This window comes from Mixophyes fleayi, chromosome 5 (assembly GCF_038048845.1).
Source record: "Mixophyes fleayi isolate aMixFle1 chromosome 5, aMixFle1.hap1, whole genome shotgun sequence".
NCBI lineage: Eukaryota > Metazoa > Chordata > Amphibia > Anura > Limnodynastidae > Mixophyes > Mixophyes fleayi.
Window position 1 is genome coordinate 271496266 of NC_134406.1, and position 23591 is coordinate 271519856.

At 40.0% G+C, this 23591-nt stretch overlaps 1 protein-coding gene across 1 annotated transcript in view; it reads left to right on the forward strand.

The window, feature by feature from the left end:
• OBSCN (obscurin, cytoskeletal calmodulin and titin-interacting RhoGEF) overlaps nt 1–23591 on the forward strand; it is a 284159-nt gene that overhangs the window by 108974 nt on the left and 151594 nt on the right. The window contains exons 37-52 of the mRNA XM_075214135.1: nt 5106–5372; nt 5474–5740; nt 7472–7738; nt 10881–11147; nt 11579–11845; nt 12441–12707; nt 13154–13420; nt 14010–14276; nt 14734–15000; nt 15232–15498; nt 17255–17521; nt 18566–18832; nt 19663–19929; nt 20057–20323; nt 20879–21145; nt 21845–22111. Coding sequence (XP_075070236.1) covers nt 5106–5372; nt 5474–5740; nt 7472–7738; nt 10881–11147; nt 11579–11845; nt 12441–12707; nt 13154–13420; nt 14010–14276; nt 14734–15000; nt 15232–15498; nt 17255–17521; nt 18566–18832; nt 19663–19929; nt 20057–20323; nt 20879–21145; nt 21845–22111 — 4272 coding nt within the window. The remainder of the gene's footprint in view (nt 1–5105; nt 5373–5473; nt 5741–7471; nt 7739–10880; nt 11148–11578; nt 11846–12440; nt 12708–13153; nt 13421–14009; nt 14277–14733; nt 15001–15231; nt 15499–17254; nt 17522–18565; nt 18833–19662; nt 19930–20056; nt 20324–20878; nt 21146–21844; nt 22112–23591) is intronic.

Sequence of the window (23591 nt, forward strand, 5' to 3'; positions counted from 1 at the left end):
CCTAACCCCTATCCCCACAGAAGCGGCATGGTCTACAGCTTTCCTTAAAGGTTTAAATAAGCTTAACTTGTTGCTTGAGTCCCCAAACATCCCGTCCGCTAGAAGAAAGAGACCTAGATCAGATAATCCTATCACGGTCCTTTCAGATTCGGAGGAATCTTCTGAGGATGAGGGGGCTGTTTATTCCGATTCTGACCAAGTTCAGTCTTCGGAACAGGAGGATAGTTCTAAAAGCCAATTTGTTAACGATTTGGTCTTTGCGGTTAGACAGGCGTTGGACCTCCCAGAACCGGAGGATCCTACGCCTAGAGACAGAATTCTGTTTAAAAAGGCCAAAAGAAAGGCTTCCCGTTTTCCCCCTTCTAGGGAACTCGTAGACATTGCAGAAGGAGCATGGAAACAACCTGAGAAGAGGTTCTCAGTTCCCAGAAGATTCTCCTCCTTGTATCCCTTACAGGAGGAGGAGGTAATTCGTTGGGAAAGTATTCCTAAAGTAGATGTTCCTATAGCCCGTTTGGCTAAACACACCTTACTTCCAGCTCCTGGTTCAGCGTCCCTTCCGGATGCCAATGACCGGAAGGTTGAACCCCAACTGAAATCTATTTTCGCGACTGCAGGTTCGTCCTTTAGACCCACATTTGCTTCAGCTTGGGTTGCCAGAGCCATGGAAGTATGGACACATTTCGGATGGAATCTCTGAGGTCGGTCATAAACGGTTTGGAGAAAGGTCAATTTATGGCTTCCATAGACATAAAAGATGAATACCTCCACATTCCCATTTGGAAGGGCCATCAGTCCCTCCTCAGATTCACTGTAGGACCCTTCCATTATCAGTTTTGGGCCCTCCCATTCGGCCTCTCCACGGCGCCGAGGGTTTTCACAAAAGTCATGTCGGTTATGGCAGCTCGTCTTCACCTTCTGGGCATCCAGGTCGTGCCTTATATGGACGACCTGCTCTTCAAATCCTCCTCAGAGAGTTGTTTGCGTTATCACTTGTCCCTTGCCTTGGCGGTTCTCAGGGGCCACGGATGGCTCATCAACTTGAAGAAGTCTCAGATGGTTCCGTGTCAACGCATGGTTTTCCTGGGCCTCATCATGGACACCAGCCAGCAAAAGGTGTTCCTGCCTGTCGAAAAGGCTACTTCAATTCAGGAAATAACATCCCAGGTCTTGTCCTCTCCCAGCCCCTCAATCTACTTGTGCATGCGGCTGCTGGGAAAGATGGTGGCCTCTTTCGAGACTATTCCATTTGGTCGAGCCCACTCTCGCTGTTTTCAGTGGGATCTGTTGAAGAAGTGGTCAGGATCCCACCTACGCCTGGATCTCCAGAAGATCTCTCTATCCCCGAGGTCCAGAGAATATCTCCAGTGGTGGCTGATTCAGGATCACATGACAGTGGGCAGATCCTTCTCTCCGTGGGCGTGGGTCATAGCCACGACAGACGCCAGCCTGAAAGGTTGGGTGGCGGTTATCCTACACCTCCGGCTTCATGGCATTGGGTCGGTTCAGAATCATCCCTACCCATAAATGTGTTGGAGCTGAAGGCTATTCTTTTGGCCCTCAAAGGAGGACAATCCCTCCTCCAGGGCCACCCTGTCAGGATTCAGTCCGACAATGCCACGGCTGTGGCATATGTCAACAGACAGGGAGGAACCAAGAGTGCAGCGGCAATGAAGATTGCAGCCCAGATTTTGTCTTGGGCAGAACTTCATGTTCCGGAAATATCGGCAGTATTCATCCCAGGAATACACAATTGGGAAGCCGACTATCTCAGTCGCAACCAAATGATGCCGGGGGAGTGGTCTCTCCATCCGGAAGTCTTTCAGTCCCTAGTACAGAGGTGGGGTCTTCCGGACATAGATCTTATGGGCTCCAGACACAACAGGAAGGTCTTCAGGTTTTGCGCAAGGTCAAGAGACCCCTTAGCGGTGGCAGTGGACGTCATGACCATGCCATGGGAGTTCAGGATAGGATACCTATTTCCTCCCATCCCCATGCTTCCTCGCGTTCTCAGACGGGTAAGGCAGGGAGGTCTGCCAGTAATTTTAGTAGCTCCCTCATGGCCGCGCCGAGTCTGGTACGCAGACATAATCTCCATGGCAGAAGGACCCGGGGTTCGTCTCCCATCTCGAGACGACCTTCTCCTTCAGGGTCCATTCCGTCACCTGAATTTACCTCAGCTCAGTTTAACGGCATGGCTGTTGAAGCCAGCCTCTGGATGGCTAGAGGTTGTAATCCTCCAGTGTGGTGAACACTATGATGCGAGCTAGAAAGCCAGTCTCAGCTCGCATCTATCACCGGATTTGGAAAACCTATATCAGATGGTGTGAAAATAGGACATGTCACACGTCCTCTTTTCATCTCCCTAGTTTATTGGCTTTTCTTCAGAAGGCCTGGAAGCAGGGCTTCGTTTAGGTTCCCTAGAAGTTCAGGTATCAGCACTTTCAGTCTTTTTTTCACCTGAAATTAGCGGTTTTGCCAGATATTAGGACTTCCTCCAGGGAGTCTTGCATATTCAGCCTCCCTAGGTTCCGCCTACAGCACCGTGGGATCTCTATCTGGTGCTGGATGTGCTTAAAGGGCCTCCCTTTGAGCCTTTACTTGTGGCAGATTGAAATGGTTGACCTGGAAGGTCCTATTTCTTTGGCTATTGCATCTGCACATAGGCTTTCAAAAATAGGAGCTTTGTCCTGTTGGGAACCATATATTGGTTTTCCACGAGGACAGAGCGGTGTTGAGAACCCTCTCTTCTTTCGTTCCTAAAGTAGTTTCGGTTTTCCATCTGAATAAAGAAATTGTAGTTCCGGTCTTCTCATCTACTTTCCATTCGGATCAACAGTCTATGGAAAAGTTAGATGTGGTTAGGGCTCTCCGCATTTATGTCAAAAGAACTTCTCAGATTAGACGTACTGATTCTCTGTTTGCTCTTTATGATGCTAATAAGAGAGGCTGGCCAGCCTCAGAACAGTCCATTGCAAGATGGATTACGGATACTATTAGGCAAGCTTACATAAGGCTAGCCGTCCGGTGCCAGAGAGACCTGGTCCTCTGTCTACACCTTTACAAAAATTTTACCAGTATAATGTATTTGCATCCGCGGATGCAAATTTCGCTCGTAATGCTTTGCGAGCGGGATTTTCAGAGTAGTCCCACCCTTAGGGGGCTGCTTTAGAACGTCCCCATGGTAAGCAGTGTCCCCCAGACTGGATGAAAGAGAAAAGAGGATTTATGTACTTACGTTAAATCCGTTTCTCTGATTCCGTCTGGGGGACACTGCGATCCCTCCCTTCTGCTTTTCCTCTGTGTGCTCTTGTTTGACTGCCCTTTTTTCTCCTTGGGCTTTTTAATTAACTTACAGGAAGAGGAAGAGGCAGGGGGATTGTAGAGGGGAGGGGTCTGTCGGCAGCACTAAAAGTTAACTAGTTAGGTGCCAACTCCTCAAGCTCCCCTCCACAACCCATGGTAAGCAGTGTCCCCCAAACGGAATCAGAGAAACGGATTTAACGTAAGTACATAAATCCTCTTTTTAAACCACTCCAAAACATTTAAGTTAGATCACACTCTGTACTATTATTTTGTTACACATATGTCCTCCACCTGCTTTTCCTTGAACTAGGTACAGTGCTGTATAAGTGTGTTATATCTGAAGCTTTGCCCTGCAGACTGTCACTTGAATACCTAATTTCTCTTATAGATGCCTGTGGCAAACCACTCCCTTTGCCACAATACATATAATTATTAAATGTATTCATATTTATTACAACCTGTATTAGTGAACCTGTATTGTAAATTATAAGCATATTAGAAGCCACTTATCGTCCCTGTATCCTCTAAAGGTACAAGGCCATAGTCTGATGACTTGTATATGAGTAATAAGTTCAAATTGACTTACATTTCCCTATAATCTACAATAAAGAGTATCATTCCTTTATTATAAACAGTTTATTGAAAGCTCTGAGGCAATGCAGTACAAATATACAGTCTCAACGAACAAAGTGCTTAATACATTTGTTAAGTGTCAACTGTTCTAATGAATGCAACAGTTATCAGTAAGACTAATGTATACAGATATTATTGAGCAGAGTTTATACACTGGATACTGTATAATCTAGTTTAAATTACAAGAGTACATAAGGAATTTTAGTACCATATAAAGATACCAAGCTACAAGCTGCATGCATTATACTGGAAGACATAGTAGTAATGTTATTTATGCATTATAACAGTGTATTGTAGATGGCACATACACATTCTTTTTCAGCTTGGAAGTATCTCAGCACAAGCATTACCTTGGCATTAGCATATCCTTGTATATACACAACGGCAGGCAACCAAGAAAGCCCTGACTAGATGAGATTCAGTGAATGAAGGAAATTACAGTCGATCTCTGAGCTCTGCTGCAGCATGTCTGACCATGAAATAAATACAATGCAGCTATTATAATGCATCATTTATAATCTTTACTAAAATGAAAAGAGGGTAAAAAGGAAGTCACCATCCCCCTCTCTGCATTTCTCATACTTTAGGCTCCATTCTCCCCACATTAGGGTTTGTATTGCAGGTATTTGTACAGATCAGGACACAAACTGGAAGCAATGTTATCAGGCCACGGACTTTGATATATCTCTAGAAACCAGTCTTACAATACCTATATACATGTATAAGGAAATGCAGAGTATAGTGAAAGTTAAATTAGAATACTGATCCATGTAACAATGTCTGGGATTAGGTGTCAGTAGAAGCTTTATGGTAATGTAATTACTCTAATGTGTTGCTTTGGGGATTTGCAGTTCCCTGGATTGATTCATATTGGAGATCTGGTTTCCTTTGCAGATTTTGCTCCTTCGAGTTTCTTGCTAGTAGCTCAAATCCTCACTTTCTCTGTGAAAAGAAATACATTCTTCTACAATATAAGGGTTATACCAATGTTGGGAAAATTTGTCAATATCCTATAACATAGGTATAATATGTATAAAATAATTCATGAATTTAAGTACTTCTCTAGATTTGAGACCACCATCTTTAACGGAGCACTTCCTGCTGAGGTTCAGACAATGGAAGTTCTTGCACAATGTGGATTATAAATTGTAATATTTTCTTTTCAGCTGTTCAGGTCCAATTTAAACGAGGTCTCCGCAATGAGAAAGCCAAGGAGGGCAGCACAGTGAAACTACACTGCGAGCTCAGCAAACCTGGCGCCCCTGTGAAGTGGACCAAGGAGGAACAAGCACTGGAAAGCAGTGAAAAGTTTGAAATCAAGCAACAAGGCAGGACGGTGGAGCTTCTCATTCTAAACGCAAAGCCAGAGGATTCTGGTGACTACACGTGTGACACCGGAGACCAGAAGAGCACAGCTCATGTGACAGTAACTGGTAAAAAACTAAACTTTTCTCAGGGTCACAATACCACAACTTATATACTTATATTGTCATTCTCTTTTCTTAAACATATCTTATACTTGCAAATCTTTTAGCTCTCCCTGTTCGCTTTAAACAAGACCTGAAAGATTGCGAAGTTGAAGAAGGATCTTCGGTTACTCTGTCCTGTGAGATCACAAAGGCCGATGCTCACGTGATCTGGAAAAAAGGCATCACGGCTCTTCAAGAAAATGACAAATATAACTTCAGGCAGAAGGGAACCGTGGTGGAACTGGTCATTCATAATGTAAGAGCTGAGGATGCTGGGATCTACACTTGTGACACTGGAGACCAACAAACTGCTTCCCGGATCAAGGTTCGAGGTAAAACAATACTGCATCTTCTTTGTTTGTGACTAGTGTCCAACTACTGCACCTGTCTAAAAACCAGCAATTGAGAGGAGTGTGATGCCCCAGCCCACCGACTCAGATAATGCACTGTGAGTGCGTGAAGTGGTTAGCGGCACCAAGCATGACCAACAATGGGCATAGCTGACATTGTTTGTTTCAAAGGTGCTTCATCTGTCTTAGTGCCATTCTTGCCATTAGAGATAAGCTCAACGAAGCACAAACACTTATTCGCTACATTGTATTTATTTTATTATTTATTGGCAATATCCTATTACATGTTCATCAAGTAACTATTTTTTAAAAAGTAAGCACTGAATATATTATGCCAAAGCACATTAAAGCAGTTGTTTGGCCATTAAATTGATATCTCTAACTCATAACGAGTGATTTTCATATATTGTTTTTCATTGTTTATAGATGGGGGGAAAAAATTAATGCTTCAAATTCTCTTCAGCATTATTAGGTTATTGCTTCCAGAATGTAGAAAGATTGTGGCCATAAAGTAGTCAGGACTAGGGAAGGGATGGGGATGTTAGAAGGCAGACTGATGAATTTTCAAATTTATTTGATATTTGTCAGATTCAATTTTCAGCTCACAAGTAGATGGGTTAGAAATAACTTTAATAATGACTTTTTTCTTCACCAGGCAGCAGTAGAAAAATATATTAACAATAATTTGCATAGTTTCCTATTATCAAATTAGACGGGAATGAAGTTAAAATATATGTGGGAATTTATACTGTATAGAATAAGATTTTGGTTTACTGTTGAGCTCGGATTTTGCAATGAAGCAGGTTGTTTCTCAGAAGTGCAAAGTTCCGTCAAATACTGACATTGAGTTCCATTATTGCGCCACCACTGTGCATTATGCAGAAATTATAGACTATGAATAAAGTTGGGACAGCGACAGTGTAAATCCATTCTGCTCTGTGGTGTGGTTTGAATTCCAGGCAGAGCAAAAATGATACCAGGGGGTAAATGTATCCAGCTGAGATATTTCCGTCGGGTTTGAAAAGTGTTGATGTTGCCTATAGCAATCAGACTCTAGCTGTCATTTTGTAGAATGTGCTAAAGAAATGATAGCTAGATTCTGATTGGTTTTTCAAACCCGCCGGAAAACTCTCAGCTTGATACATTTACGCTCAGGTGTTCCATAAGAGAACGCTTGAAGGCCAATTCTGTGGAAGAAACATGCGCAATTCCACAAACTGACGCAGAATGAGGCTAAAATTTAGCGGAAACAGGTTTGAAACCTACGCTCCTCTCCAGGGGCAGAACAGTACATGGTTGGGCCCCACAGAAAAATTTGGGTAAGGTCCTGTCGATCCTGCTATAGCCTCCACTGGCCCCTATATGCTTTTATTTAGACTGGGGCTTCACTCTGCATGCGATGGACCCACACATTTGCAGAAGTGGCTTCCCTTCAGATTTTGTCGGGTTAATGAGGCTCTTGGTCCCTCACCTCCGGGCCCTGTAGCACATGCACCCTTTGCAGGGGTGTTTGGTCCCGCCATTGGTCATCTCCACTCCTTGGACCCAATTTAATATGAAATCAGATTAAATTTGCCTTAAATGTGGCAAACATAAAAATGTTAGAACCTCACACAGACTAAATAAATAAAATATAAGAGTCACATTCTGCATCTCGAATAATGAGTTTTTTTAAAATATATGATACAATTGTCTCTGTCTTCTATCTATCAGAGCTACCGGCTCATTTCACACAGGAGCTTACACTCCAGGGAGTGACCGAGGGAGAATCTGTCACCCTGCGCTGTGAGCTCAACAAGCCGGACGTCCCGGTGGAATGGAGGAAGGAGAACAAAGCGATCAAGCAGAGTAAGAAGTACAAAATCCGTCAGGAGGGCTTCGTTTCCGAGCTGGTCATACGTGACCTGACGCTGGAGGATGGAGGAGGTTACACGTGTGTCTGTGGAGACCAGCAGACTTCGGCTACGGTCACAGTAACTGGTAATGTCATTGCTCTCGTCTATCACACATTGGGAAGGTTTCTGGTTGTGCAACAGTAAACGATTCCAGGAGATATATGTGATACTGTGTAAAGCATGAGAGATTCCCACCGTTCAGTTTATTCAGTTTGAATAAATTTCACACATCATTGAGATCGAATTTGTCACGTAAAATTAACACGTTGCTGTTCATTGTTTTATTCCGTTTATTAGTGGTTAATAACAGTTGCATGCGGTTTTTGTGTATAATTTGCTAAATCAGATTCAACCACTTAATTATATCTCTTCAATAAGTGTAGAGGTTCGGAAAATGCACTTTATATTATAAACTGTAAATTGTTTTAAATTCATTTTAAGATTTAGATTTTACTTTTATTATGACTTGTTTGGTTGTTATGGTTTTCTGCATTCATGACCAACTTCCATTGCAACAAAATTGTACAACGCCGCCCCCTGTTTTTCTACTTCTGTAGTCTGTTGGTGCACAAAACATTAATACACAGCAAGGATCAAATAAACATAGACAGTCCTGGTATACAGTGTCGGACTGGGACATGAAGGGCCCACCGGGGGAAATGCAGCGGTAGGGGCCCACTACAATGGGGTGTGGCCAACTGTAAGAGGGGTTGTGGTCAGTCATTAAAGGGGATGGGGTCAGGCCATGGAGGACAACGTATAGCACCTTAGTATGGTCCATAAAGAAAAAGAGGACATTTGCAGTGAGGAGCCGCGAAGGAAAAGACAGAAGAGAAGAAAGAAGTCAATAGGAAAGTAAGTGAAGGGGAGCAAATGCAGCATGGAGGGCACTGTGTGAAACAGGGGAGACAGGGAAAGGGGAGGGATGAATTGAATACAATCAATCATCATCAGCTATTTGTGTGCTGTCCATTCTTTGTGGTTAGTGTTCTCTCCCCTCATAGTGTACACAGAAAACAAATGCTATACTACAGTACTAGAGATCAACCATTCATCATATGAAAACCACAATATAAGGGTATAGACTAAAAATTAATATATCCATGAAGCACTATGGAGACCACAAAATTATTAGCATAAAAATATATGCACATTTAAAATATTACATAAATCTAATTACACTCTAGACACTGGCAAATAAAAACAGGACTCTAAAAAATGATCTACCCACAAAATGTACACTCAATAATAATCCAATGCCACTACAAAGGACAAAAGCAAAACATTAATATTAAAGCATATAGCAGATGCAATCCTATAAGGACCTAACTGTCTGAATGTGTTTTATTCTGATTAAGATATGCTTCTATAGGGAATAGAGTCCCACAATTGATTGAAAACAAATAAACATGGAACATGATATAAACAGTGAATTTGGTTACTAGTTTATTAGGAATCCATTCATTTGTCAGCTGCAATAGGATCCTTTTATAGAGGCACTGAAGACGTATATTGCAATGAAGCCATTCTAATTTATCTCCCTCCCTCCGAGGTCACACAGTGGAGAGCTCTAGAGAAGTTTGCACGATTTATTACTTACTGATTACACGGACTCACACTGCAGTTAGGATGGCAACTTTATGACTACAGGACGCCTGCAACTACAGCAGAAGGAGTAATCTGAGATCTGTGTCACTGTGAAGCATTTCTGCCTCTCTCTGTCTCAGGAGCAGAAAGTGTTCTCACGTGCTGGCTGTAGGCAGGGATTAGTTTGACAGTCTCCGTTTCATATGTAGACTGACCGCAACTCGGTAATTCTCTGCTCTGCCTCACCAACAAAGAGGGCGGGGTTATCAGGCAACAGGGCCTCCCGGGGGATACCCCGGCTCCCCGGCAGGCCAGTCCGACACTGCTGGTATATAGTAGACTGGGGATCAGGCTGTACTTCCTCATTTCTGTTAAGGAAAAAACTCCGACCAAAATGAAATAAAAATTTGTTTGGATGTTGTTCATAGAAAAAATGAAATTGGATTTAATTAGCACTAATAATTACATTTACCTGGGTCCCCGAGGGCTGTAACAGTCCCTCGCCACTCTACTCTCTACTCTTACCTGTTATGTGAATAAAACGTCAGCTGCACCGACACCCACTCTGCAGGGCCAGTGGGTAGAGTGTAGAACAGTGTGGGACCACGATACCCGTCAGGGACCACAGAGATGCATTAAATGGTGCATACAAATTAAGTATAAATATCATTATTGTATATTTTAACGTCTTGAAGTAAGCCCAAAGAATATTTTTAGTTATCATTTAATGTCCTTTTAATTATCCTTTAAGGTTACATGTTGCACCCTTTAGCTGAAAGAATAAATCCTTATTACCTTGCTGCATTTAAGAAACTAACTGATGTCTGTATTAATTATAATGTACGTAACAACTTGAATGTCTATCTGCTACTCAACAGCATCAAAGTTTTTGTTTTAATATAGATGACCCAGGCCTTCCAAATACTGTTATATAAGTCCATGAATGCGGCTAGCATGCAAAATCTTGCAGGTGGCAAATTGAAACCTTTTTAATCTTGGGATCAGGTATTTTTTCCAATAGTTTGGTTTTGTAGATCTTGTAGCTATGAGGTTGTGCAATATTTTATTTTACATAACAGTGTTTTTTTGGAGGGGAAATCGGTGTGTGCCCCTGGCAAGGAACGCCGCTAAAAGTGCACTCTAGTCATCCTTTTATATCATTACAATCATGTCACTGTGCAAAAATAAATCTGGTTTCTGAACTGTTCCACAAAACATAGTACATTATAAATGCCACCATAGTTCTCCAAAACCCACACGTTTCGGTGGAAATCTAGGAGAACTTGCACAATTTAAGGTGCACAGCGGGTCCAAAACCGTTTTGACGCTTTCCAGTGGACGGTTTGCTCTTTGGAAATAACCTCCTTTTATGTTTTTATAAACTTTATTTATTGATTTTATTTAACTGAATACAATTCTAGGGATGGCGCAAATTATCATGGAGAGAAGACATGAAGAAGATGCAGAAACTATTTTATGTTGCATTGTTCTAAATCTTCTGATTTTACCAAAATAGCAGCCAGAACAACTGTCCCAAACTGTGGTTTATTTTGCTGCTGGTTGTGAGATTAACATCACAATCCCTTTTTCTTACCAGTTTCTAAAATGGAAAGTATTGAATATTTTTCTGCATCCTTCAGCTTCACCTCCCCTTTTCAAAGAAGAATTGAGGAATGAAAAGGCAACAGAAGGTGAACAGACCACACTGCGCTGCGAGCTGACCAAACCGGGCGCCTCTGTAGAGTGGAGAAAGGGTATCCAGCCTCTTCAAGCTGGCGCCAAATACTCAATGAGGCAGGAAGGTCTGAGTGCAGAACTGCTAATAAAAAGTCTAGAGGAGAACGATTCCGGGACTTACTCATGTGTGTGCGGAGATCGTCAGACCGCGGCCACTTTGACTGTGAATGGTAAAATTTTCATTGTTTGTAAATAAATTCTTTTATTAAAATGCTTCTATCACCTACTCATCGGCAGCAATTTTGTTATCTAAAATATTCATGAGAATACAGCTATTCGATTCACTCATGCCTCGTGCCTCATACCTCATGCCTCAGTGCAGTCACTAGTTGTTACTGCATTGAAAGGTTGAATGTTGATTAAGCCTTCAAAATTGATGCTTCCGCTGTGTGTAGGTGATGGGTGCATTTTAATTGGAAAAATAGAGATTTCAAACCGTTATTGAATATTACTTTCCCAAATTTTGGGAGGTTCCAATAACATATACATGAGAGTTCTTAATGTTATGACAGCTGGCACTACATGGGTACATTATAGCCTGTTTCATTAAAAGAGTCATAGATGTAACCAGTGATATCTTTCTTTCTTTCACGTGGATTAGCGCTTCCGATACTCTTCAAAGAAAAACTAGTTAACGCGGACGCCATAGAAGGAGACGATATCACACTTCGCTGTGAGCTCACCAAACCGCCCACAGCCGTGGAGTGGAAGAAAGGTCACGTGACCTTGAAACAAAGTAACAAGCACACAATGAAGTTGGAAGGTTCTATTGCAAAGCTGACCATTCACGGTCTCAATTTAGAAGACGGAGGAAATTACACCTGCGGATGCGGGGACCAGGAGACCGCAGCAAAACTGAAAATCAATGGTAAAACATCTACCTTGTATGTCCTTGTGTCATTTTTTATGTACACTCGGTTTTCCCAACTGACCCGCGCTGCGGAGTATTGTGTTACCCTACAAATATGTGTTTGATAATAATAAATAACTTTAATTTTGTAAATCGATGACAAAAAAGGCTATTAGATAATACTTCTTTTTTTTATTTGTAATCTACATTTTGGAGTAAATGTTATTCCGTCTCAATAATGAAATTCATATTTTGGTTGATCTTTTATCTACAAGTTGAAGGGAGAAGGGGAGCCTCTAAAGATCAAGTTAAAATAAATCCTTTATGTTAGGCTAAATGATCAGGAAGGTAGGGATCCACAATTACAACGCGTTTCGAGGTCAGTGGTGGATCTTCCTGATCGATCAGGTCTGGTGTTTGTAGTGGCGGAGAGAAGCCTCAGCCTATATACTATCATATATGCTGTGAATTCTTGTAGAATATGTGTTGATGATTTGTTTATTTTGTATAAAATGTGTGTGTTGCTGTGGTGCTTATATCTTTTTATAAGTGTATTGTGACGATTTGGTTTACTTTTGCATACATTGTATTAATATTTAACCTGAATCCTCAGCCCAACCTGTGCTTTTCAAAGAAGAGCTGAGAAGTGAAGAAAGCACGGAGGGCTCAGAGGTGACTCTGCGCTGCGAGTTGACCAAACCTCCCCCTCTCGTCGAGTGGCGAAGAGCAGAGAAAGTGCTCAGACCGAGTGCCAAGTATGAAATGCGTCAGGAGGGAGCGATAGCAGAGATGTTAATACGAGATTTAGAGCAGAAAGACACTGGAGATTATACCTGTGTGTGTGGGGAGCATCAGTCCACAGCCCTACTTATAGTGAATGGTAAAATGATCCCTCTTATTGAACGTTTATTTTAGTTTACTTTTCTTAAGATGTTTTGTTTCTTAATTTGGACAAAATCACTCCTCTTTCTTTTCTTCTTCTAAATGTTACAGCAAATGATATATGTTATGCTTCCTTTGTCTGTCTGTCTGTACTCTGCAAACAAGCCACGCCCATTAGGCTGACCTCGCTCCCCTTGAAACTGTCGTGTATAGTGGAATGCATAAGACAATAAAAATAGAATATATGCACTTGGAAACGAAAGCTATCTCATAGAGTTAACTTGGATCGGCGTATACAGCATACAATAATTATTTTCATAGCAAAATGCAATACATATCACTAATATGTGTGTGTGTGTGTGTGTGTGTGTGTGTGTGTATATATATACATCTATCTGGGCTGTACATCCTGTGTATTTACATGCTAAATTCCACATTCTCCAGCGCTTCCTGTTCATTTCAAACATGGACTCAAGGACGAGAGTGGGACGGAGGGAGAGAGCTTAGTCTTACATTGTGAGCTTAGTAAACCCAACATACCTGTGGAGTGGAGAAAGAACAACAGAATCCTCCATGAATCTGGAAAACACTCCCTGAAACAGGATGGTTCAACCGCAGAGCTCATTATCTCTGATCTAGACGAGGAAGACGCTGGAATTTATAGTTGCGTTTATGGCGACCAAGAGACATCAGCAACTGTAACTGTTGCAGGTAAAAAATAAACAACATAGGCAGGAAACTAATTGACAACGCGCTATTCTGCTTTGTTATCTAAGAAACATGAATTTAACTAATTAACTGGATAATAACCTTTTTTGGGTTACAAAATCTTTGGAGGGATTTTTACTACAAACAGTCAACCGTGTACAAATATATTTGTTCTTTGTGACCATCATATCAGACTCTAAGAATATTTAGAAACCTTTATTGTATACTCTTTTATGAACCTTGATAAATACAAATATAATGGTGGCTGTTATATCCAAAATTGGTGAAACAAGCACAGTCGCGGCCTTTGATATCATAATCTGAGATATCTCAGTCGATCGAGAGTCTATTTTCATGAGATTTGTGGTCATAATTGGCATTAATTAATTAATATTACACACTATAGACACCAGTTTGTTGTAGGAACCTAAAAATACTATTTGTTATACACAATAGAAAAAGTTTTACTTTGGGTCTTTTTAGAAATCCTGGACATATAAACATAAATTGATACAGATCATATGTAATGATGATTATATTTGCATATATTAAAATCAACAATAAATGTTGTGTCCATTCCACATCACATCAGCTTTGCCACCAAGATTTAAGCAACAACTAGAAAACAAGAATTGTGTGGAAGGACAGTCGGTTATTTGGAAGTGTCATTTGACCAAGGCAAACGCTCGATTGGAGTGGAGGAAAGGCCAAAAAGTCCTCCAGACAGGGGACAAGTACAAGATAAATCAGGACGGCTGTGATGCAGAGCTGGTGATTTGTAATGTAGATTTGCAAGATGACGGACAGTATTCTTGTGTGTGTGGAGAGCAACAGACGTCGGCTACACTAGTAGTGAATGGTAAATTTTAGCCTATATCCATTGTACTGTTATGTTTCTTCTATATATTTAGCCTTATAATAATTACTTTAAGTTCTCTTATTTGTGGTTATATTTGTCTTAAATTGTATGTTCAGTAGCACAAATATTACTGTATACACTGAGGAGTCAACAATTCTGATCCCTTCCAGTTATATAGGGTGTGTTCACTCGTCAAGTCTGAATATCTTTAACTCAACCTAAATTCTTCTTATAGAATTCATATTCTTGTCGGTGGTTTAGAGAATTGATTTATGTGACCGTTTTACCACATTGGTCCAAAATTAGTATATTTTGACATATGTCAAAGGTGTGATCGGATTTTCTGCTTCAATACAATGGAAGGGTTGGGCATTACTAGCTTGTTAATGTAAATTATGGGTAATAAGGTGTGTCATTAAAATCGTATTTTACGTGTGTCTGTCTCTATTTCTGTCAGTTTTGCCACCAGAGTTTAAGGAAGAGCTAAAACCACAGGAAGCTCTAGAAGGCAATTTGGTTACTTTGCATTGTGAGTTAACCAAATCTAAGGCGTCTCTGGAATGGAGGAAAGGACACAAAATTATTAAGCCAAGCGAGAAGTACAAACTTATACAGGAAGGTCTGGTGGCTGAACTGGTTATCAACCATTTGGACCAGCAGGATACTGGGAGATATATTTGTGTTTGTGGAGATAATCAGACTGCGGCATCCTTGACTGTGAAGGGTACAATAAATTTAATAATCTTCTTTAAATGTCCCTTAACACCAGCAACACCTCATCTTTTGTGTTAATCTGCATTATATAAACTTACCTCTCCATCGAGTTCAACTTACCGATCATCTTAATGTTTTGCCACATTTTAACATCTAATCCTCCATCATCACCAATATGTCTTACATCTTATTTTCTTATTCAACTGATAAACCTGTATCAATATTATATCCATTTTGTTAGCTCTTCCACCGCAATTTAAAGAAGAGCTGAAAAGCAAGGAAAGTGTTGAAGGGGAATCTGTCACTTTGCATTGTACGTTGACCAAGCCGAAAGCCTCTCTTGAGTGGAGAAAAGGTCAGAAGACCATTAAAGCAAGCAACAAATATAAATTCATCCAGGAAGGCCTCGTTGCTGAGCTGGTTATTAGCTGCCTGGACCTGGAGGATACCGGGGAGTACACGTGTGTATGTGGAGACCACCAAACAACAGCATCCGTGGGTGTGAAGGGTAAATGTCCAGCAATTTGTGATGCTCTAACTGTTCTTCTCCGTTATTCCTATCATATACCCTCTCCTGAATCATCATCATCATCATCATCTTCATCTTTATCTCTTTCCATCTTCTTCCATTTCTAATACTCTTCCTTGCACTCCAAAAATCTCTCTTGCCATATTACCATCATAATGTCTGTCGCTCTCCATTGTGGACAATATAACCAAGTTAATATCCTGTAAATATATAAGTATTTGTAGACATTGTTATTGTACTTTATTTGCAATTATTTTGATAATATCATAATATAATTTTACCTGGTAATCTGTAAAGTAGACAATCTCTTATCTTCTACCCAATGGGACACAAGTATCACTGATGGTGTTTAAGCTCCATCTGCAGGAAGTTGGGCACTTTCACAAAAGCTTCTCCTAAACCTCGCTAGTTTAACCCCTTACTGTGCAGAGCAGCATCAGTTGTTGAGGTGTCTTCAGTCCAAGAGCTTGGCCTTCACCCGGTCTCCATATGTATCACATGTCTTGCTTTTACCCTTTGACTTCAAACTCATTTCACTTACGCCGTACACCTTCTACTTACTACGCGACCTAGGAATCTTTGTATGTCAGTTGTTAGAGAATAATCATATTAATGTAGACTCAGTAATTGTGCGCAGTCGGCACAAAATAGTGTCCAACATGAGAATTAAGGTAATACCAGTTTATCAATATCGTTAAGTGTCATATTGGAAAGGGCATCATAAAATGAATACTTGCATAAACTATTATTGCATGTCAAATGAGGCACTAAAATTTTATTACTTGCCCTCATACACATGGGAAGAATTTTTATTAAATGCAAAATAGATAGATTTGGAGAGTTATTGCAGCTATGATCAGTGTGGTCAAGTTCTAGAGACTAGCATTAATTGTAGGCACTTAGCATTTAATCAGTAGTTCCACCATCTTTTCCACTTCTTAAGTACAGTGACTATCATGTAATTCACCTGCTGTTAATTCTATATCAGCTCTTCCACCACAATTTAAAACTGAATTAAAGAGCAAGGGAGCCACTGAGGGAACCACAGCCACTTTGCACTGTGAGCTAACCAAACCCAAAGCTTCCCTGGAGTGGAGGAGAGGACATAAGGTCCTTGCACCAAGTGCCAAATACAGGTTCAGCCAGGCAGATGTCATTGCTGAGATGGTTATAACTAATTTGGACCTGAAGGATGCCGGGGAGTATACATGTATATGTGGAGATCATCGGACAACAGCTTCTCTGACTGTGATTGGTAAAACATCAACAATTTCCATCTACTCTTGATGTTCTACTATCTCTCTTCACCTACACCAGTTGTCATTAACATAACTCAGATGTGTGCTTCTAAGTAAACATATAACTTACTATAACTGTTGTAAGATTCACTGTGTCTTTGTTACCCAATAATTACAGTATTCCATAAAGTCATTTAAAGTTCTATTTAAGGAGAGTTCCCAGCTTTCCTTTCTAACCTACACAATATTTATGTTAAACCTATATGATCCAGTAGTATCACAATATATTGCAGTTTTAACTATTCAAAATGGAGTCACTCTGGTTGCCAATTATCCTAATTCTTTTCACTCCATCACTCATCTGATTGTTTCCTTTATATTTAATAAAACCTCACTTAAAAGCCTAGTCCACTCCTTGTCTATTATTAGGTTATTATATAGCCCATATCTCCCCAACCAGTGTTTTCCAATATTGTCTTCATTTCGCGTTCTGTCAGCTCTTCCACCAAGATTTAAAGAAGAACTGAAAAACAAGGAAAGTGCGGAAGGGGAATCTGTGACTTTGCAGTGTGCGTTGACCAAACCGAAAGCTTCTCTGGAGTGGAGGAAAGGACAGAAGTCTCTTAAACCAAGCGACAAATATAAATTCATCCAGGAAGGTCTTGTTGCTAAGATGGTTATTAGCTGTCTGGACCTGGAAGATGCTGGGGAGTACACGTGTGCATGTGGAGACCACCAAACGTCAGCTTCCCTCACCGTGAAGGGTAATGGTTTCTTGATCTCCAGCCTCCTATGTCTTCACTAATAACCCAATATCACCATAATCTCAACTCATTAATTATTTTCATTTATTTCCACTCATCTTTCTCACCATTTTGCTCATCTTTGGTGCAGATTTGCACATTACTATTGTGTTACCTGTGCATGCTCATCTTTGCACTTATTTTTCCATGAATGGTCATGTAACTTCCACCTGTAATGATTCCTTAATGATTGTCCATCAAAAGAATCTAAAGCTTGAGCATGATTCTTGTATACAACAATGTATGTATTCAGCACTTGCTGTACAATAAGTAGAATATCTCACTATTATTCACCTGTGTGTGTCAATGTTTTATGTTCACCAATATTCAGTACATCACGTCATTGCTGTTTATGATTAGATTTAATCAGTACAGCAGCAGCTCATCAAACATATTTTTAATATATATACTGTTTCAGTACAATGTTTCTTTAAAGGTTAGCAATGCTTGTAATGTAAGCTGATCCTAACATGTGATTAGTAGAGCTTGTGGAATCTCGGCGTTATGTCACTGATTGGTCGGAATATCTAACTTTAATATAACTGTAACTAGCGCACCTGTTCCTCTGATTTCCATTCTTCTTGCCATAGTCTTCCATCGTCTCCATCTTCATGTGTTTCGTCTTGTGTCTCCTCATTGTACTATTGCAGTTGCTTATGTTGTAATTAGTGGCTATCTGCTGCTATTGATCATATCGTAACTGAGATAAATGCCAGAATAAAATCTTGTTACTGGAAAGAAAGTTGAATTGCGGTCCCATCAAACAGACATGTCTGAAAGAATAGTTAGTTTTAATTTTTAAACGACGAAGCAACTGGTAACTTGGCACATAGGCTCACTCAAATAATGTATCATTAGAATATTGCAATAACTTTTTTCATTCACTGTGCAATCAAAGTAAGCTTCACTTAGATCCCTGAGATGTGTCATTCATGAGACTTACTGTAACAAACCTCAGATGCCTCTGCCGCTGTTAAGTCGACTTGTTCCCTCCGCACTTTCTAGCCCTCCCTATCGTCTTCCTGGAAGAACTGAAGAACGAAGTGGCGACTGAAGGACAAGCGGTCACTTTGCGCTGCGAGCTGAATAAGCCCGGCGTGAAAGTGTCCTGGCTGAAGAACAATGCTGAGATCAAAGCAAGTGAAAAATTCGTCATGTCGCAGGAGGGTGCTGCCGCAGAGCTGACAATCTATAATTTGGACATTAAAGATGCCGGGAACTACACTTCCATATGCGGAGACCAGCAAAGCACCGCAAAGTTATCCGTGCAGGGTAAGTACATTTCTGTGTATAATTAATGGACCATCATTTTGTCCAGTTATTGATATAAAAAGCCCAACAATATATATAATGTTCTAGAACGTACATGTCTGTAATGTTCTAGATCACACGTGTCTTCTTTGTGTAGGTCTAGGCGTAAACCAGATATAGGCTCCCGTCTGCCACTTGAGCTACTCTTAGGTTGAGGCTACTACTTTTTTTTTTGGGGGGGGGGGGGGGGTGTGCTTGACCGTTACATTCGCAAAGGGGTAAATTCTTCTTTGAAACAAGGGACTCTTTCTTTTAATACTGGAGTATCTGGGGGCTGAGAAAGAAGCACCTAAGGTCTATCCAATCCAGACACCAGTGAGAAGCCTAATGGTGGATCCCTTTTATAGTGGGCCCAAGGCATTTGCTCCTATATTAAAATTGCCCATGACACATACACAAGTTTTCATTCAAACCAATCAGGTTGCTTAGTAGAGAACCAATGTGTAATGTGTCCATGAGTTTTTGGCTAACAAATAGAAGAAAGTCACTTTAATTCCGTGGACCAGATACAGTAATTTAACAGCTATGGAAAAATCTCAATGTTGCCACAATAAACAATATGAAACGATTGGTTCTAGATCTTTCAAGATGTCTAAGTTGAGTTTATTGAGCTTTAGTCTTATAAAGTGCTCACAGTGTTACATGGATGTTCTCAGTCTGTCTTAGTAAGTTACAATACACTACTTTGTTGGTTTATTGGTCTTCGCCTTCCATCTCATCTCCACGGCCCCAATTTAACTATCATTGGGTCATTGTGTTTTTGCAACACTTATCTTTATTGCTTTTCTCAGAGTTGCCTGTATTGTTTGATGAGAAATTGAAAAACAAACAAGAAACAGAGGGCCAGGAGGCCATTTTACATTGCCGGCTTACCAAGCCCAATGCACCAGTGGAGTGGAAGAAAGGACAGAAAACTCTGAAACCTAGTAGCAAATATAAGATGAAACAGGATGGCGTTAACACCGAACTGGTCATCAGAGATCTAGACCTGAAGGATTCTGGGAACTACACCTGTTTGTGTGGAGAGGAGGCCACTACAGCCACCTTGACAGTCACCGGTAAAGATTCATCCATAAATATTTTCTTTCTTCCATGAACCATTTATTTGGATCCCTCATCAGAATGACCAACTTGGCTCTTTCAGGAGATCTGTCTCCATTCAGTCTTTTTTCTTCTTCTTTTTAGAACTACCGGCACAATTCAGTGTTGATCTCGCCAATGTTGAGGGTACGGAGGGAGGAACCGCGGTTTTGCACTGTATGGTGACAAAGCCGTCGGCTTCTGTTCAGTGGACGAAGGGTGAAGCGACATTATGGCCTAGTGACAAGTATGACCTGAGGCAGGAGAGCTGTAGAGTGGAGCTCCAGATTAATGACCTAGAAGTGAAGGACGCAGATCAGTACACTTGTGTGTGTGGAGACCAGAAGACAACGGCTTCGTTAACAGTCAATGGTAATTTGACATTTTACCTATAGTCAAAGTATTGAAGTAGGAATATCAGATTATTACAATATAAAATGTTACTCTACAGCTCCTCAAAAAACACCTCTATTATTCAGAATATTGTTTATGGCTAATTCACACCTGGTTTAGTTTCTTCGAAATATGCAATTTTGGGATACTATAAAGTGTGTATGAGCTGGAAGCGAAGAAATGTTGCCTAGACAATGTAGTTAAAATATATTTGGATAAAATGAAACTCAGAAACCAAAAATCAATAAACAATTGTTAAAATTAAGAATTCTTATTTGTGCGAATTAATATCTAATATCTGAGTTTCACAAGTATAAAGAAAATGTAACAAGATTTCGCTGATCTCTAGTTAATTTTTCCAATATTTATATTTATGTAAATACTAGTGACTAATAAACAGTTAAGTTTGGGGATGTTGGTTGGGTAACATGGATATTCTCATACAGTGCATTTTAGTTGAAGCTTGAATCTCTTGGGTAACAAACTTTTTGGCAATTTGTTTTTTTCCGTCCGACCTCCACATCAAATATCCAGCCCTTCCGGTCATCTTTAAAGAGCAGCTGAAAGGTATGGAAGTAACAGAAGGGGAAGCGGTAGTTTTGTACTGCGAGCTCAATAAACCCGGCCTCTCGGTGGAGTGGATGAGAGGAGATGACCAACTGAAAGCCGGAGGCAGGATCAGCATCAAGCAGGATGGGGCGGCTGCCAATCTCACCATCTGTAATGTTAATGTAGAGGACGCTGGGCAGTATTCTTGTAAATGTGGCGATAAGACGACAATGGCAATGCTGTCAGTGAATGGTAATGGCGTCTTTTATATAAACTCTTTTTTATAGATATAGGGAAGAAATATTCTGTTTTAAATTTTATACAGTAGGTACAGGAAGGTCTGTATTTTCCATATGGTTATAGGTATGTATATCTTAATATACCTATATATTCTTTATAGTTATACAGAGGCACAAGTCTTGCCTAGTTATCACCAAAATAACATTTCCATACAACTCCACCCATCCACCCAGTGTGTGGATATATTAAACTTTAAACAATGAAAACACTTAAACAGTTTTTCTTCCGATACCTGTCCTGTCCGTGCTCCATAGTTCTACATTGGTGACTATACTCTGAGCAGTATGTAAACTGGAATGATGACAATTCATTCTGTGGTTGTAGTGAGACCGGGGACGTTGATGACCAAATTTTGATGGCGACATACACAAAAAAATTGCGGCCATAGAAGGAACCACGTGAATATTTTGCCAAACACTTTTAAAATCTTGTCTTTTTTTGTCATCACCCTTTAAGGCCATTGTCTGGCATTTGTGAGAGATCATTTAACTGTTTGTGATCTAGTAGGGTGGAAATAATACAGAATTTACTGTGTAACAAAAATCCAGCAGAAAGTCAGTGTCGCCCTCATACATCATATATGACTATATATATTTCAAGTTTAGTCTCCCATTACTAACACATGGAAACTCTGATTTTGTGACTTTCCAGCCCTCCCTCTGTTATTTAAAGAGGAATTGAAAACAGTTAATGTCGTAGAGGGTGAAAAAGCCACTCTACAGTGCCAGGTGAACAAGCCGAACGTGTGTGTGGAGTGGCGCAAAGGAGATGCGATCCTTCTGTCTAGTGACAAGTATGTACCGCAACAGGACGGAACCACGACAACGCTCATCGTCCACGATGTCATTGTAGCAGATGCCGGAGATTACACCTGCATCTGCAGTAATGCCAGAACAACTGGCCATCTACAAGTACAAGGTAAACATTTTGCGTCCTCTTTGTCTACTTAAATGGAAACACAAATTAAAAATTCTTTCCTCTAGTAAGATAATAACATGATTTACTGTTTATAATTATAAGTCCTCTCTTGCCTTCTGATGGGAAAATAAACTGGTTTAAAGGTGTCTGCTTGTGAGCGGGAGAGTTGAAGCGACATTTATCAAGTGAATTTCAAACTATAGTAGTCTGAGCTCTCAAACCTCCTCCCTTCCCTGTTCACTGTAATAGATCTTGGTCTGCAGTCAACGAATGTTACATTGTACAATGAATTCTTAGCAATGTCCAGTTGCATAGAATTTATGTTTTTAAAATGTAGATTGATTTTGGATTTCCTTCCACAATTTGTTTGTTACAATGACGGGCTTCTAGAAAGTTAAATAAAATAAGATAAAAACAAACACTTGTCGTCTTGTGTCGTCTTGTCTCGTCTTTTTTCCTTCCTGAAATGCAGAGATACTTATTTATGTTGCCTTATAGCATCACAGCGATTTATAGTGTCACAAGATATACTGTATATATCAGGCGTTGAAAGGTGAATAATGGTACAATTGGATCTATTTCCTGTCTTTGTATGTAATTTGTTTGTGTCAGGTTATGATTCCCTCAATGTACAGCACTGCGTAATATGTCAGTCCTTAATAAATATAAAGATCATAATAATATATATCATAATATCATATCATAATAATATATCATGCCATACCTCCCAAAATTTAGACTTGTGAAATTGGGAAAAAAATTAATTGCAATCCACCCACACCCACCAGGAAACGCCCATTTTGGCAATTAACTTTTCCTCCTTACATATAATCCCTGTCCCGCCAAAAGCAGGAATGTTGGGAGTTATGTCATGCCATAACATTAGTTAAATTCAGTATAAAAATCCTCAAGATGGATTAGACATGGACTTTATATAAGGTGGCAGTAAAATGTATATGTATTTTATCGTCAATTTGCTTAATAAGGGGAAACAAACGGGAAAGCAGCAATTGGTACTACAGCTTAAGATTCAATGTACTTAACTGTAAAAATCATAATTTTGTTAATTATAGTTCCCATTTAAATATTGTACAGCTCTATTGTATATAGATCTCTCTGCTATAAATACTGTACAAGTAAATTTAGCTAATAAAAAATTATTATCAAAATATGTCTTGTGATTTTGTAACTCAACTTTCTGGAACATTTTGCAACATTGCCTCTAATATTTGTGCATCAAATAGCAGATTACAATATATATAAAGCTCTTTTTATGCATCCAGCCCAACATCACTGTCCAATATATTGTCCCTTTATCTTTCTGTAGAGTGCAGGATTAGTTTGTACGTTATGAGTCTACGTTTCTGTGTCTTTATGTCACATAACAATAATAACTGCACGGACCTGCAGAAAGTACTTAGGTACATAAAGAAAAAATTATGACTGTACATTCAATCAATTCATTAGTTTTTTCTTTAAA